Consider the following 18,564-nt stretch of genomic DNA (forward strand, 5'->3'; position numbering starts at 1 on the left):
ACACTTACCAATCCATCTTTAAGAGCTGGGTTGTCATCTCCAAGAGCTAGTCCAATAGAAAGCTTGCAAAAATCAGCATTACCAGAAATAGGCAAGTACTCCTTGTCCAACTTTTGACTTACAATCAACTCTTCAGCCTGAAAGCAAGCAATAATAACTGAAACTTAATAACCATTTAATTCATCGTATTTTCTGTATATAAGACAACCTTTAAATATCAAACAATATAAGAAAACCTTTGAATATCAAACATTTCAAAAATAATTTGTATTTTTCCTAACTATACAAACCCGAGTCCATTAATAGGAGTATGCTTTCAGCTTGGCGGGAACTTTGGCTGTTAAAATTCATAACGAGGTGTCAGTAGTTACTAGTGGGTAGCTGGGAGGCTTCGGCCCCCACCCAGTTCACCGAGAAGCCACTTTGACCTTCAACAAGGGCTTGCGAAGTGGGTGGCAGGGAGGGCCCAGCCCTCTGCCAATTCACTGAGATGCCACTTTGACCTTCAACTAGGGCTTGCGGGGTGGGTGGCGGGGAGGGCCCGGCCCCCAGACATTTCACTGAGAAACCACTTTGAAATTCAATTAGGGCTTGCAGGGTGGGTAGCCAGGAGCGTCTGGCCCCCAGCCAGTTCTCTCAGATGCCAGTTTGACCTTCATCTAGGGCTTGCGGGGTGGTTAAGGCAGGAAGTAAAACTTATTCTACAACTTTCCAGCACTTGAGAATAGATTCTCATGGGTTGGAATAGGTTTCTGTCTGCTGACAGACTGTCAAGGACAAACCCATATCCTTGGAAGGACATGAAGTAACAATATATGACCAATTAGGTGTAATGTACCCTACATTCTATCCATCCTCCCCCACGTAAGGATGATAGGGGAGATACTTCTATAACTGACTCATATAGAACAGCTGCATGATATGGAAGCTCACCCGTATCATCCAATCTAGCAAATAATGGAACAAATGCTGGACCCCGAGAGAGAGGAAGGGATAGATGAAGAGGGCCAGACACTCCATCTCTGATCGTAGACTAACATTGCAACAGTTATCTTAGATGCGATGCTTCTTGTCTCATAGGGAGCTAAGCTACATAACCTGCTGAGTATCTATCACAGGTCACAATGAAAACATATCCTAAGACTTATGGGTATACTCCAATGGATAGCTAGCTTTAAAGGTTGCCTGATGCTTCCAGACTCTGGCCTTTAGCACTTGCATCTCTGACAAGTTCTTCCTCAAGGCTAGGGTAGATCTAATATTCTGGCTTGGTGCGATTGCGTCCAGGGTGGTCCCGTCGTGAGAGCATGTGTTAAGTTGTTCCCATGAAGCCAGAACAAAACAGCATTTCAGGATCTCTCATTTCTTCCCAAATTGAAGGAAGAGTTGTGGCGCCTCCTTCCAAGAATAAGGTGGTATTCTTGCCCTGCTAGTCAACTTTTTAGGGAGGAGAATATGAACTGCTGAACCAATTAGATGGATATCATCCTCATTTCTTCTGAATTGTTAATGACACAGGAAAAGTTGTTGTTGTTTCCCTACTCGCTTTGGAGGGCTAACCTGAGCTCGAGTTGGTCCAATTAAGAGACCTGAGGACTATTGGAAATGCTCAAAGCAGCTTTAGCTCTCAGAAAGTAAAGAGAGGAGTCTAGTCGATTCTCCAGGTCTGAATTGAAGTTTAACTCTTGGATCGAGAACTGAGCGGTATCTCTACTGCGGAAATTGGGAACTTTCCTCGATAAAAGAAGTTATGAACAGCTCACCTGGGTACCATTCAATCTGTGGCTGCTGGAGAGCAATCAGGGTCTTTCTGAATCTTGTTGTCTTGAACTGTACAGACTTGAGTTATCAGTGACAGGGAAAGAATTGGCCATAGAAAGGCTTTAGTGTCTAGGATTCATGTTAAAGCTGTCCCAGATATTTCAACCACTGTTTGGGAGTCCCAAGAACCTTATTCAATGTCTGAATCAACAGACTGAGCCTAGAGGTAGTGTGTCTCTCGATGCTAACATGGTTTCCTTGTAGGAGTAAAAGTCAGCAATCACCAAGATCTATGGGTAGAAGGGTGCTGAGTGAAAGTGCTCAAAAGACTAGCGTTAACACTTTAGAAGTGGTAACTAGTCCGAAGCACCAGGCTTTCAATTGGTAGCTACTTTCCTCAAAGACTAAGTTTAGTAATGCTCCTTTAAGAACAGGAAATGGATCCGAAGATAACGTGTCCTTCTAGTCTACAGGACTGGAGTTGTCATCATTTTTATGATTGACCATACACAGCCAGCCGAGGCCGGTGTGAATTACGTTCTGGGGAACCGAACATGAAGAATGAAGACTGGCTACCAAATCCCCGTACACTATACCATTCGTAAGAGTAGATTGTAGAAGTCCATGAACCTTCTCAGCAGCCTTCATGTCACTTCCATTCTTGCCATTAAGGGGCAAGTTTTGGTAAATTATTAGCAAAATTGGCTAGCAGGTCTGGAACATTGTGTCACTCTTCATACTAATCAGCATGTATTCACTCATGGAAGCTGAAGAAGCAACTGAATTCCGTGATCCTTTCTGCATTTTCTTCTATCCCTCTATCTGGAGGGCCAAGTTTTCTCAGTGCTAGATAAAGGCTAGATAAGGGATTTTTGAACAATTATCACTGAAGGGTCTGGGCCCTTATCGGTAACCATTCGGTGGAATAGACCTATTTGTGCCTTCCTTCACCATTACCACCTTGATGTTGTCCCCTCTGTGAGAACCAGGATGCAACTCATACCAGAGCATTCTGTAAGGTATTTAACTATCATGACTTCCTTGTCTGGCGAAGTGGGAGGCACTCGTATTCCATTTCCTTGGGTTTCAAAAAGCCCATGGGGCATCTAAATGATGCATCAAGAATGCTTTGTTCTTGCCATTTTGATGGGATCAAATCAGTGTAATTCCTTGTACTGTACTGGGGCTTTGACAAACCATATATTGTAGTGTAGCGCACAGCGAGCTTTGGTGTAACATCGTGTCCTCATTCCATCTGGGTCCCTACTGTAAATGTGGATTCTTCTTAGTTTGATCAATTGCAGAGGGTTTCTGCAAATCTCGAGCTAGAATTATGTTTTTACCGATATCTTAAACTTAATACCTTTGGCCCTGTAAAGGAGCTAGAGCTGCTACACCACTAGCTGAGTAGTAATCACAGGCCTGAACATCTAAAGACCTGAGTGCATTACTGCAAAAAATGCAATAAAGGTAGTTTGACATTTCTATACCATACTTCAGGAACTAACCCTTGGATCACAAAGATTTTTCTTAAAGGAGAGAATAGCACCAACTCCTCTGAGCTCATGGACACGTACCTTGACTTGTTCTAATGTGCCGGGGTATATAGGGTGTAATGCTCTGTTAAAAGTCTCCAGCTGGCAAAAGGATATTGTATTTTGGTGACTTCCTTACTCTATAGGGTTGTGGTAGGCTGTTGGAACTGTCGTTGCCTGGCAATCTACAGTACTGGACTGTGGTTCAAGACAAGCTCAAGCTCAATAGTCCCCTGTAGTGTCTGCAACTTCACCCTCCTTGTGAGCTAAGAATTGCAGGTTTGTGGGAGCCCATAGGACTACATGCCGAGTTATCAGCAGCCACTGCCCGGCACTGCCTAATCACAGCTTGGGTGGAGAGGGGGTGTTGGGCATTAATTATATGTATATACGGCCCGTTTCTAGGGTACTGTCATTGTCCCTTGCCTCTGCCATTCATGAGCGACCTTTAAACCTTCAAATCAGTACTTATGAACAGGTTCTGTAACCTGGAGCTTGCAGCTTGGGTTCTTTTGAGGTAGCCCCAGATCATTGGTTACTTCCCTTCATGAAGATACTGCAAAAGATGAACACTTGGAATCCAGGACAGACAGATTTTGCATTTTTACAACAAAATCCAGAACAAAAGCCTAAAAAGACCTGCCTCCAGTGTTCAGAATGAAGGAATGAATAAGAGCCCGTGTAATTTGCCGACCTGCTTCGCTGAAAACAGGCCAAGCAGAAACTTTTTCAGGGTCACCTCATCAATTTGTAATGAGCTCTCTTCAACGACTGCAGCACCTTGGTTACATCCCTAGAAGTTGCTCGAATCCAACTTGGAAGACAGGTTTGCTTTACAGTATACCCCTTACAAGTACTGTACAGATAATTCCCATGATCGAGAAATATCCACTCCACTATATCTCTGTTCCTGGCTCAAAGCCAAACAATACTCCTTTAAAGCAAAGATCGAGAGGTCTTTCATTTCATAAGCAAGCTATAAAATCTGCCATTAGTGGAATAGAAGCTCTAAGAGAAGTATTCCTTGCACAGCATCAACCACAAAAGATGGCCCACTTCACTAGATACACGTCAATGGAGGATTTTCTAAGGCATCGCGACACGTTTTGTGCTGTTTCAGTTGAAAAGTCTGCTTCCTGAAAGAGGAGTTGAATAACCTCCAGCTGTGATATGATAGGGATTCCATCTAGTTGTGAAATCTCTGCAGGTGGGGCTCACAAAGCAGGTTGTGCCAATGGGAAGCTCTCCCAGAACCTCCATAAATAGATGCAGAAAGCCTAGGTACCATTCTGTTCGAAGTCATTTCAGTTATTAGAGTTGTCTTTGGAAGAAAGCTCCTTGTTATCATCCTTTGGAGACAAGGGTGCAAAAGCATAGACGTCATGGTCGGCCCATGAATGCTGGAACGTGTCCTCAAGTGCTGTTATTGGGTCTGGACTGGTGAGCAGTAACCTGGCAGTTTCCTCTTGAGGCTTGTAGAAAAAATTTTAATTATCAGGGAACCACATAAGTCATAGGCTTTGTAATTCTCCATGGGCATGAAAAGGCTAATCTGACCCCACAGACTTAACGTGTCCTCCTTGACATTTTTCTTCCTGGAAATGGATTGGGCTAAAAGTTTTAGTGAATTATGGATTACCCATTCATGCACTGACACTGCTACTTGACGTAGTGTCTGCGATACTGTGCCTATATTTGTTAACGCATGTCACCATGGTTGCATTATCATTCATACACGTAACCGAGTAGAGTAACCTACTAGATGATGAAAATATTGAAGAGCCAGTTTTTAAATGTCTTATGGCAAAATATTTTAATAGGTTTGCTAAAGATAATCCTCTGTTCCCTATTTTGCAATTTGGTATTTGTAAAGGCCTTGGAGCATGTGATGTCCTTCTTACAATCGCCAATGCTGTACTAAATCACTTGATTGTGATCAGGAAATTCATATGACTGGCCTTGATTTTAATGCTGCTTTGACCGTGTTAATCATGTGGTCCTTGTTTTCAAACAGCTGGGAGTGGATGGGTCGATTCTTAGCATCATTGTTGAATTTCTAAGCAATGGATCGCAGAGTAATTGTTGATGGGCACCATAGTGAGTATAGGAATGTGATATATAGTGTTCCTCAGGGTAGTGTTCTTGGCCCATTATTTTTCATTCTATATACACATGACATGTGGTTTGGCCTAGAAAACAAGCTTGTTGCATATGCAGATGATGCTACTCTCTTTGCATCAATTAATCTCTTGAATATAGATCTGGGATTGCCGAATCCCTTAATAGAGATTTACCTAAAATAGTGAATGGTGAAAATTATTGGGTATGACGTTGAATCCTAAAAATAAAACTAAAAGTATGATTGTAAGTAGGTCAAGGACAGTGGCTCTCCTCAACATCCAGATCTCATCATTGATAATGTTTCTTTAACTTTGTATGACTTAAAATTTTAGGTGTGATTCTCGACAGCAAATTTACTTTTGAGAAACATAGGTCTGTCTTTTCTTCAATTGCACAAAAAATTTACTTATTGAGAAAGTCTTTTACAATTTTAGGTGATCAATCTATTCTGAAGTGTTATAATTCTTTCATTCTACCTTGTTTTGAGTATTGTTCTCCTGTCTGGACTTCAGCTGCTAATTCTCATCTTAATTTGTTGGACAGGAACTTACACTTTGTTAAATTTCTTATTCCTGATCTATTTATCAATCTCTGGCACCAACGTTCAATTAGTTCAGTATGCATGTTGTATAAGATTTCTTATAATTCTGACCATAATTATCATTCAGATCTTCTCAGACAGATCCATCCTGTTCGTAATAATAAGCATGCAGGTAATTTTAAAAGTCAGGCCTTCGCCACTATGAGGCTCAATACTACACAGTACTCTAGAAGTTTCATTCCATGCTTTGACCAAGTTTCGGAATGATCTTCCTAATCAGGTAGTTGAATCGGTAGAACTCAAAAGTTCAAACTTGCAGCAAATGCTTTGATGTTGAACAGGCTGACACAAGTCTTTTTATGGTTTATATATGAAATATTTGTTTTAATGTTGTTAATGTTTTTAAATTAAATTGTTCATTACTTCTTATATCGTTTATTTATTTCCTTATTTCCTTTCCTGACCTGGCTATTTTACCCTGTTGGAGCCTTTGGGCTTATAGCATCTTACTTTTCTTACTAGGGTTGTAGCTTAGCTAGTAGTAGTAGTAGTAGTAGTAGTAGTAGTAGTAGTAGTAATAATAATAATCTGCCTTTAAATCTAGCATATTAATACAAAGAACCTTGTGTACAAATAGACAGAAGAGTATAAGCAAGTGACTGATTTAAGTAGTGTAATATGAATGAGTAAGAATAGATAGGCGCATCCCCTTATATAAGACTACAAATAAAAATGAGAGCACTAGCGGAGGTTCTCCCACAGGAGCATGCTCTGGCAAGAAGGTGAGATAGTGAGCGGTTGATCACCAGCAGGTGAGATGGTGTGGGGTTGATTGTGAGCAGGGGAGATGGCAAGAGATCAATAGCAAGCAGGTAAGATGGTGTGCGATTCATCACAGGCAAATTGGATGGTACGTGGCATGTGGAGAGTAGTTAATGTTGCGGCATGTGATCAAGAACAGCCGAGATGGTGCTCTCTTACATAACATGCATACACCTAGTAGCATGTCTAATACCTCTCTAATGGGTGAGCAAATGATCCCCAAAAGATGCACAATCGCGAGCATGTTTGGTGGTGCTTGCCTAGATGCGTGCGAGCCCAAACAGCCGAGGTGAAAATAAAGTAACGCGTAATCTTGCCATCTCTTTCTTCGTCCTCGGAGAAGTATTTGGGAATAATTTGACTCCCACAAAGAAGAGAAACAGTAGGAGTGACGTATGAAACTCCTACTGATCGGACGTAAAGGAATAATCATCTAAAAGGGGAAAGGAAAGGACAGCAGCCCCATTTTCTTCTGACTGGCAGTGCGTACAAAGTCAGCTGACTACATGCCCAGACCAACCACAGAGTATGAACTAACACTTCTACTGTACAAGTTGTTTCCCTCTGTTCAGTGACCATCATCATATAGGCTGAATGCATGCAGAAGTTGTACCCTGGCTGGTAAGGGAATTGGAGAACGCACTACTGCGCCAAAGTGAGTGCTTCAAATGAACAGGCTTGTCATCACTGTATAGCTTTGCAATCACCGAAAACACGGGTAATCGGGATACCGCGTTCAGGACATAAACATTGTCCCTTGGGGAGTGCGCTAAAGGAGGCATTTGCTAATCCATGGGATCGCATGAAGCCCTGTCACTGTGTGCGCTAATGTGGGAGCACACTGTTGTTGTGCATGCCACAGGCTTACTAATGTTAAGTATGCTAGTGTGAGTGAGCTGTTGTTGGGCAAATGTATCTGAAGGTCTGGCAAGACATGGTTTTCCAATCTACTTGGAGAAGGTTACTTGCGCGAAGTACAGTACTGTAATGCATTCATCGGTTAGCGATGATTCAGTGACTAAAAGATCTATTACTCATGAGTGCACGTATCATACATAGAATGTTTATCGTCTGTCTTTCGGGAACGAGACCTTGTTAGTCCCAATATCGTTTTATTTACAAACGTGCATGATTCAAGGGTGGAACAATAGCCTGACGCCCAAGTTCAGACCCAATAAAAATGTCACAAGGCGCTGAAGTTTTATTCCTCTTCCAGTAATCAAGTACACAGGCATAACACATCATCATCAACGGTAAAAAGATACAGCATGAAACTTTAAGAGGCTCACATGTTTTACTAAGGGAAACAAGAGTTATAGAAAGAAAATTTTAAAAGCAGAGTTTGAAAGGAAGTCAATGGCACATCTGTGTTATTCAGCGGCAGGAATCAAAGTGACTGTTCAACGTGCCAGCAAGGGGTTTCTGCCACCAGTAAGTAATTGCTGGCTATCACTGACACCTCGTTATAAGTTTTAACAGCCTAGTTCCAGCTGCGCTTGAATCAACCTCCTAATTAAAGGACAGTTTTGTATTTATGTAAGAACAAACATGAAATAGAATTAGCTTTGTTATTCAGTTTATTTTGAATTTCTAATGATACTGTATAGTAAAACCATAATTGTGATAAAATTATCTTGGCATAGCCAATAATTAATAGGATAACTGTTGAAAAAGCTAGCTCATGCACAGATGTTTTTGTAATTTACAAATCATCTTATATTTCACACAGGAGTTAAATACATTAAAATTGACCATAATTTTTTACCCGTCATATCTAAAGGACATCTTGTATGCAGAAATATATAGTGACCTGGACGTCAATATACAGCATCACAAAAATGTCTTCAAGAGAAGGAATATACATAAAAGTAATATAGCAAACAAACTTTCTAACAGCTGCTTTTAAGACTAACCTTTCTCACTGATGGAAGGACAAAAGGTTTACCGTTGTCATCACGATAAGCCCCGACACCAAGGTTCATCTTTTTGGGATTGGTGTCCCTTTTAAAGGCCTCTGTGACTCCCAAGATGGCATCAGGAGGACCCATTTCAACACCACTCCACCAAGAGCTATACAAAGAAGCAAATTATACCATTGTTAGTCTAAACATATCAAAAGCCTTAAACAAAAAACATTCAGTAAAACCTCTGCAATGTATAACACTGCACAGAAAGTTAGATTAAGATTTAATCATCTTTATTTAAAAGTTAACAAAAGCAACACAAATTATATATTTCTAGATATCACAAGACCTACTTAGCTGCATGTCTGAGAAGGAATACTTGGACACCCTTTTGCAATTTAACTCCTTTTATTCATATTCAAATTCACAATTCAGACAGCTATAACCTTTGACTCAATGTTTGATTATTTCAATATAATACTTTTCGTAGATATACCATCACAATCCAAAGTTTTTTTTACCCCCAAACACCCCAAAGTAAGGACATCGGAGCCACGAGTGAAGAACTGGTTACTGATCATATGCTAGTTATCTATCTCTCTCTCACCCTCTTTTCTGCTGTACAAAGAGAGAGAGAGAGAGAGAGAGAGGAGAGAGAGAGAGAGAGAGAGAGAGAGAGAGAGAGAGAGAGAGAGAGGTTTTAATCTTTCAATATAATACTTTTCGTAGATATACTATCACAATCCAAAGTTTTTTTATCCCAAACACCCCAATGTAAGGACATTGGAGCCAGGGGTGAAGAACTGGTTACTGATCATGCTAGTTATCTATATCTCTCTCTCTCCCTCTTTTCTGTTGTACTAAAAAAAAAAGAGAGAGAGAGAGAGAGAGAGAGAGAGAGAGAGAGAGAGAGAGAGAGAGAGAGAGAGAGAGAGAGAGAGAGAGAGAGAGAGAGAGAGAGAGAGAGAGAGAGAGAGAGAGGTTTTAATCTTTCAATATAATACTTTTCGTAGATATACTATCACAATCCAAAGTTTTTTTATCCCAAACACCCCAATGTAAGGACATTGGAGCCAGGGGTGAAGAACTGGTTACTGATCATGCTAGTTATCTATATCTCTCTCTCTCCCTCTTTTCTGTTGTACTAAAAAAAAAAAGAGAGAGAGAAGAGAGAGAGAGAGAGAGAGAGAGAGAGAGAGAGAGAGAGAGAGAGAGAGAGAGAGAGAGAGAGAGAGAGAGAGAGAGACCCCAGTTTCACAGCTAGGGATTCCTTACTTACTCTTTAGGATAATCTTCGTTAATCATTTACTTCAGCTTTTTTCCCTTTACTTCTTATTTAGTGTGTAATAAAGGTTCCAGATACCTAGATATCATTTGGATCAAAAGCTTCAAAAGATGTAGCTATTTTTAAGTAACAGTTGACCTTTGAACACTGAATTAGCATTTATGTAGTTTAAGACTTCTCAGATCTGAACATAAACTATTTAGAATTAAAAGTGTGCAGTTACAGGGCAGGGTTATAGCAGACCCTTTATTAATGCTTAAAAGGCTGCCAATGAAGAACAAAATAAAAAATTTTGGTGAAAGTTTTAATCTGAGTTTGTTGCTAGTGTTTGCCCAAGCTCCTTACCCCATTTATTGAGTGAATAAATGCAGAGAAAAAGCATTCTTTGCTTGTTATTGTTCACTTTTCTCCAGGAGATTTTTATGGGGGATATTTACTCAATATAATATACTGTATTGTATTGCACAACTTGTTTTCAAGCCATATTTTCCAAGAATTATAATTTTCTCAAACCATAAATTTTTGCAGTTTTTCTGCCCATACTTCATCTGTATCTAATTTTCACACAGTTCAGTATCAAAGTTTTCCCATTACAGTGAGACTCCCCCATTTACAGTACAATAAATTACAAATAACTTTTTTCAGTGTAAAAGCATTTTGCCAAGTAGTTTTTGTAGATTTTGTATAGCAGCAGTTTTCCTAACTCATAACTGCTTTGCTTTGCTATTGCAATTTTTTAGTCATTTTTATGTGCTTTTATAGTTTTTCTTACTTAGACTTGCCTTACTTGTCACGATTCACTAACCTAAGCCTGACCTGCTTTCATGTCATCTAATGAGAGGACCCTGGCCTCTTTTGCAATTGTTGCAGTTAATATGCTCACCACTTCCAACTTGCACGACATAATGCAATTGGTAGCCTCATTAGCAGTCCCCCTACTTTCAGAAGGGGATGTACAGGAGATATGTTAACCCTTTTACCCCCAAAGGACGTACTGGTACGTTTCACAAAACACATCCCTTTACCCCCATGGACGTACCGGTACATCCTTGCAAAAAACTGCTATGTACAATTATTTTTGCATATTTTTGATAATTTTTTGAGAAATTTCAGGCCTTTTCCAAGAGAACGAGACCAACCTGACCTCTCTATGACGAAAATTAAGACTGTTAGAGCAACTTAAAAAATATAAACTGCAAAATCTGATTGACAAAAAAATAATCTCTGGGGGTTAAGGGTTGGAAAGTTCCAAATAGCCTGGGAGTAAAAGGGTTAAAAAATCAAAGTTGCTAATTTCTTCATATTCGTCTGCACATTCACCTGTGCCTGCTCTCAAACAAATGCTGCTGATTATCCTACTTCTCATCAATCCTCCCCCTACCTGAATTGCTTGCCGACTGCCCTGACCACAACTCTCTTGCTACCTATGAGGAAAAATACCAGGCAAGCTTAATTCACATTTGCTCAGCCCACTAAAAATAGATTTATCATAGGCTATAAATACTCTCTTCCCTAGCCCATGATTCTTGCTGCATCACACCTGTTTACATAAAACTTAAACTTATTGCTTGATATTTACTTGCTGATCCAGATCGAGCAAGGCTGGAAAGAATACTTTTCATTTGATAGATTAAAAACTGGGACAAGAAATTATACGGAATATGAATATCAAGTATTGGCTGCATAAAATCATTACTAGCCAAGTTGCAACCTTCGTTAGAAAAGTATACTAGAACCCGAATGGGTCCGGTAGAAAAGAAATACTAAAAAAAATTATACACGAGAAATAAACAAATAATGAAATACATTAAGTAACATCAAATTTCTAAGTAACAAACTATGAAATACGACTAGTGTCAACCTTCACAAGAAAATTCAGCAAGTTGAGAATTTCTGAAGTTCTACCTATTCAACAACAGTATTTTCTTGGGATGGTAGTTCCAGAATTTGGTCACTTCTGGAAGGAAACTTCAAGAATACTGTGTAGTATTGGTCATCATAAAAGAAAAGGCAGTACTATCAGTTATTATTAAAGGGATGAGATTTACCAGCCCAATGACTCAAACTTGACTCCTACAGAGATTACTATTACTATCATTATTACGAGTTAAGCTACAACCCTAGTTGGAAAAGCAGGATGCAATAGGCCCAGGGGCTCCAACAAGGGAAATAGCCCACGGATGAAAGGATAAGGAAACAGATAGAATAGTGTGCCTGAGTGTACCCTCAGGCAAGAGAATTCTAACCCAAGACAGTGGAATACGATGGTACAGAGGCTATGGCACTACCAAAGGCTGGAAAACAATGATTTGATTTTGGAGAGCATTCCTAGATGAGCTGCTTACCATAGCTAAAGAATCTCTTTATTTTTACCAAGTGGAAAGTATCTATTGAATAATTATGGTGCAGTAGCTAACCCCTTGAGTGACGAATATTTTGGTTATCTAGTGTTGTCAGGTGTATGAGGAAAGGGGAGAATGTGTATAGAATAACCCAGAATATTCAGTACATTTATAGGCAAAAGAAAAATGAGTCATAACCGGAGAAGGATCCAATGTAGCATCATGTGGCCAGTCAAAAGACCCAATAACTCTAGCAGTAGTATCTCACCCAGTGGCTGGTGTCTTGGCCAATCTAACAGCTATAATTACCATTAAAAGTTTAATATCTATCACTATTGAAGGTCAGTATCAATATACACAGTCCTAGGTTACATAAATCTTTAGACATACAGTACAGTCACAAATAACCATTTATAGCTACTTTTCTACCCCAAGCTTATCCAAAGGCTGTGTTCTTACTCATTAAAGGGTAAGGGTAGTATGTCCCACCTGTACTTACACTAACCTAAAATGTCATGATTTTACGTGTCGAACATCAAGGTATCTCTGAATAGCATACAGGTTAAGTTATGCCTTAAGATCAAATACAATAATGAACATTGCAGCCATGTATATCAACCTCCTACATTAAGCCTACTCCTCAAATATTCTTTTCAGAGACATATGCAAAGAAAATAAACTATTCTCCCCTACGGGATGAACGTAGTTCGTTGGATCAGGGTAAGCTATGAATATGGTAGTTTAAAGGGGGGGAATAAAGGCTCAGTAGGGGAGGATATTATTATTAGCACTAGCTAAGCCACAAACCTTGTTGGACAAGCAGGATGCCATAAGCCAAAAAAATAGCCCAGAGAGGAAAGTAAATAATGAAATATATAACCTACAAGAAAAATAGTGAACAATTAGAATTAAATATTTTAAGAACATTAACATTAAAATGGATCTTTCCTAAATAAACTAAAGAGTATGAGAAAGTGCTCAAGTGTACTCTCAAACATAAGTACCCCAAGACAGTGGAAGCTCATGATACAGAGGCTATGGCTGTATCCAAAACTAGAGAACAATGGTTTGATTTTGAAGTGCACTCCTAGAAGAGCTGCTTACCACAGCTAATAACACTCTTCTACCCTTATCAAGAGGAAAGCAGCCAATGAACAATTACAGTACAGTAGTTAACCCTTTGAGTGAAAAAGAATTATTTGGTAATCTCACTTGTCAGGTGTATGAGGAAAGGGGAAAATGTGTGAAAAATGGGCCAGACCATTCAGTGTACGTGTAGGCTAAGGAAAAATGAGCCATGACCAGAGAGAGGGATTCAATGTAGTACTGTCTGACCAGTCAAATGGCCAATTAACACTCTCAGTATAGATAAAGTTTCTTTAAATTTGTATGACTTAAAATTTTAGGTGTGATTCTCGACTGCAAATTTACTTTTGAAAAACACATTAGGTCTGTGTCTTCTTCAATTGCACAAAAATTTGGCTTGTTGAGAAAGTCTTTTAAGATTTTCCGTGATCAATCTATTCTGAAGAAGTGTTTTAATTCTTTCATTCTACCTTGTTTTGAATATTGTTCTCCTGTCTGGTGATCAGCAGCTGATTCTCATCTTGATTTGTTGGCCAGAAACTTACGGTCTATTAAATTTCTTATTCCTGATCTAGATATTAATCTTTGGCACCGTCGTTCAATTAGTTCTTTATGCATGTTGCATAAGATTTTTCATAACTCTGACCATCCTTTACATTCAGATCTCCCTGGACAATTCTATCCTGTTCGTAATACTAAGCAGGCAGTTAATTCTAATAGCCAGACATTCTCCATCATGAGGCTCAATACTACACAGTATTCTAAAAATTTTATTCCAGCTGTAACCAAGATTTGGAATGTTCTTCCTAATCGGGTAGTTGAATCAGTAGAACTTCAAAAGTTCAAAGTTGGAGCAAATGTTTTTATGTTCACCAGGCTAGTATGAGTCTTTTGATAGTTTATATATGACATATCTGTTTTTGATGTTAATAGTTTATATAGGACATCTGTTTTGACGCTGTTACTGTTTTTAGAATGATATATTGTTAATTTATTTATTTCCTTTCCTCACTGGGCTATTTTTCCCTGTTGGAGCCCTTGGGCTTATAGCATCTTGCTTTTCCAACTAGGGTTGTAGCTTGGCTAATAATAATAATAATAATAATAATAATAAAAATAGCAGTAGTATCTCAACGGGTGGCTGGTGTTCTAGCCAACCTAGGTAGGGTTGTATGAAACCATAAGTTAAGGGTATTATTGAGCCTGTTTCCCTTTCAACGTGTGGTTTTTTTGGTCGGTCCCAACGAACTACAAAGGCTCCTACTCTGTCCCAGGCCGTTACCAATAAATTCCAATCACGGTAACGATTTCGGGTAGAAATGGCAAAGTCGATAGAGCGAGAAATATGTCGCGTAGTTTAATGCCGTAATTTTAATCCATAAAACCAGGTTCTCTGAAATAATTTGGTCTCATGTAATTTATCCCTACCAGGTTACATGCTTTACCGGTGTAACGGTCTGGTTTTCCCCCCGTCCGAAATTCCCCCCGGGGGAAATATGGCCCAGGATATATATCCCCCCGGGGGAACTTTGTCCCAGGATAATTTTCCCCCCTCTGGGCCAAGATTCCCCCTTTGCTTGGTGGAGGTAACCATTATTATTTTTTTTTTTCGTTTGCCATGGAAATGAATTTCATTGGGATTTCATAGAAAAGCTGCACAAATTGCAAGACTATGAAGGGTTACATTTAGGCAATAAATTGAGGTCACAACATATTGCTTGGATAAAAAAGGACAATGAATTTTAAACGTGCTGCTCAGTTTCTTAGTGAATCCGTATCAAACCCCATGCAATATTGCTTAGAAAACAAACTTGCTGATTTCGAAGGATGTGAGGGAACAATCAAATTCTTTAGTATATATATCCTCAATTCAAGAAATTTGTGCAGACGTAACTATAAACCTCCAAATGCCAAGAAGAAAAAAAAATGCCGGTTTGTTTAAAGATTTTATGATGAAGGCTGATATTGGGATAGTCCAAGGGGTTGTGACCTGGGAAGGGGGGTCCGGGGGCTTGCCCCCGGCTAGGGGCTGTGACCTGGGAAGGGGGTCCGGGGGCTTGCCCCCGTCTAGGGGTTGTGACCTGGGAACTACTAGGTTAGGTTAGGTGGGTTTGTTAGGTTCTGTACCATTTTAAAAATCTCAAATGTGTTAAATAATCATGTTTGGCCTATGTTCAGCCACTTACGTGATCCATATGTTTTACCAGCTGGTTACCTTGTTCTCATTTAGCATTTCTGACCATTATTATTGCTATAAATCACTCGTTTATGACATTTCCCCACCCTAAAATCCCAGGTTTCCCATTCGGTTCCCCCATAATCTCTGGTAACACAACTGAATTGGTATCATCTCCTTTCTCATCCATAGTGCTTCTTAGCATCAAGTGTACTTTTTTTATTTCATGCTGGACAGTATGAAAGAAGAGTAAGGTTTTCATTATATATATATATATATATATATATATATATATATATATATATATATATATATATATATATATATACATATATATATATATATATTTCCTAATATTTTGTCAAACTTACCGTTGATTATTGAATTCATCAAAATGGTTTCTCTGTATGGGAGGGTGGGGGAGAAATGGCCTAGGGGGGGAAAAATATCCTAGGGCTGAAATTCCCCCCGGGGGAATAACAGCCCAGGCTGCTTATCCCGGGGGGGAAATCGATCCTAGGCTAATTTTCCCGGGGGGAATTTCAGCCAGGGGGGAAAAATTTCCTGCTACACCGGTGTAGACGACGGGCATAAGGTACCTGTAACAGCTGCCTTGCAACTTCAATAACCGAAATAAAATGATCTAAATGTCTGCATATCTCGTATTACTAATAATAACGTTGTTATGAGACGGTATGCCTCATTACCTGTCATGTTATCATAAATAGTCGACCTTTATATGTCCTTGACACAAGAACCATTTGTGCTTGACAACCGGTTGCGTAAAAAACAGTACCAACAGGACAATTTCCTCCATCATTTAAAACCTTAATAATATTCACCTGGCCCTCGATGACACATTCTGGATAACTCCCAAGTTCTGCCGCATAAGATTCAAAGTTCGAGTGCCACCGACTGCCATATTTGCTATACTTTTGGTGGAGGGTTGACGAAAATTCACTTAAAAAGAGACGGAGATGTTACTTCGACCACAGGACTTTCTCGTCTGCAGCCACTGTTGCCAACTGTGTTGGACGTAAATGAGTTTGATTTAGCCATTGAGGTCTGAAGTGCGCTAGAAATGCGCTAGAAAGAGATTTTTTTCCTGTGTGTGAATTTTGGTGATGATGTTCTTCACATAAAAGATGAACTGACAACAACAAAGTCAAGGCAACAATTTGCAACTATTGCGAATGTTGGATATGGGTTTATTACACGAATAATACGGCTGACATACAGTGCAATCAGGTTCAGTATATAGTCTTTGGTACACTTATTGCCTTATAGAATTGTCATAGGTTCAAACTTTATTAACTACGGACTTGAGGAATGTAATTTATCAAAATTTGTAATGAAATATAAATAAAAATTATAAATTCTGTAAAACTTTTGTAGATATTATAATACTATTAGCTCCAAAATTACAATTTCGAGTAACAACAATGGTTTCAGAAATTTCACAGGAGAGAGAGAGAGAGAGAGAGAGAGAGAGAGAGAGAGAGAGAGAGAGAGAGAGAGAGAGAGAGAGAGAGAGAGAGAGAGAGAGAGAGAGTACAGAACAAGTTCATCTTGGAATACTCAACTTCACCTTATTAAGAATTGATTGAACCTTAAACCCCCCCCCCCACACACACACACACAGACAGACAGACAGACAGACAGATAGATAGATAGATATATATATATATATATATATATATATATATATATATATATATATATATATATATATATATATATATATATATATATATATATATATATATACACACATTTTAGAAATGCACTAGAAAATGCACCGAACCAATCAAATTTGCGCCAAAAAATACGCTATGCGCAAAATACAAAATCTATGAGCTGTTTGTGATGCCAATGCACTAGATCTAGCGCATTCAGCGCTAAGTTGGCAACACTGTCTGCAGCGCTGTCATGCGCCATTCTCGTGCACAGACAGCTGGAAAAGAGCACGTTCACATAAGTTATCAGAAACCTACCGGAAAAGCGTGTGGTAAAATAGCTCTTGTGTACTGAGCACTTAAAGATGACATTAGAATGCGTTTGGCAGCGTTCAACTCCTTACTCATTGCGTCATAGGGTACGTTGCTCAAGAATATGCCAAGCAAAAACACATCGGTGTTAATGATGGTAATTTAGCGTGCAAGCATGTTTCTTTGTCAGAGTAAAATATGAAATAGTTTTATATTTTTCTGAAATGCTTTAAATATCCATTCTTATCTAGGATACAGCTATGAATACCAATTTACATTATTTAATTTCGTACTAATCGTATCTAAATTTTTTTTGTTTTTTTCGTGCTCGTCAAAATCTTAGTTCGTGTTTTTACATTTTAATGGTCAGACGAGACTGTTAAATTGTTAATGTATAGCATTTTTCATCACACAATCATATTTGGTTGAAAGTGTTGTTGTTAGATAATGCTCTAGCAAACTACAGATTGGATTTTTCTCACCTTTTATCTCAGTACGATAAGATTTGTCGCTTCTCCAATTAGTGCCTCTTTACGAGACGCCAACTTAATCCAATTTAAGATACTGTAATTATGTTTTCTGCTTACCTTAATGCAAATGAGTACAAACACAGCTACAAGATACTGTGCAAAGGAAAGTTAAATGAAACTGAAAAAACCGAATAATTCGAAGTACGGAAATTTAGTGGAGTATGATACATGAATATGTGATGCAAACTATACAATTTCGTTCAGGTTCAGGTTCTGGGGTGAGGCATTGCCTTTACAACGGCGCTTTCGTTCCATATCCATGCAAGTTAATCTTCTTCTTCCCCACCATTATCCCTACATTAAGGGGCCGGTTGCCTGATGCGTCCTCTCCAATCCCTTCTATCAAAAGGCTTCGTCTCCCACCAAACCTCTTCTCTCCATATCATCCTTCACCTTATCTCGCCATCTAATTCTCTGTCTTCCTCTTGATCTTCTCTTAACAGGTTCTTCCCAAATCCTCTTCACTCCCTCCC

The 18,564-nt window shown here is 39.1% G+C and overlaps 1 protein-coding gene across 1 annotated transcript in view; it reads right to left on the reverse strand.

Moving 5' to 3' along the window:
* LOC137633352 (aspartate aminotransferase, mitochondrial-like) overlaps positions 1–16,592 on the reverse strand; it is a 37,986-nt gene extending 21,394 nt beyond the window's left edge. Inside the window, exons 1-3 of the mRNA XM_068365604.1 lie at positions 16,416–16,592; positions 8,694–8,850; positions 9–137 (exon numbers count right to left, since the gene is read on the reverse strand). Of these exons, the coding sequence (XP_068221705.1) occupies positions 9–137; positions 8,694–8,850; positions 16,416–16,495 (366 nt within the window). The 5' untranslated portion in view covers positions 16,496–16,592. The remainder of the gene's footprint in view (positions 1–8; positions 138–8,693; positions 8,851–16,415) is intronic.
* Between the last annotated feature and the right edge of the window lie 1,972 nt (positions 16,593–18,564).

The sequence above is a fragment of the Palaemon carinicauda genome, chromosome 42, assembly GCF_036898095.1.
Source record: "Palaemon carinicauda isolate YSFRI2023 chromosome 42, ASM3689809v2, whole genome shotgun sequence".
Lineage (NCBI taxonomy): Eukaryota > Metazoa > Arthropoda > Malacostraca > Decapoda > Palaemonidae > Palaemon > Palaemon carinicauda.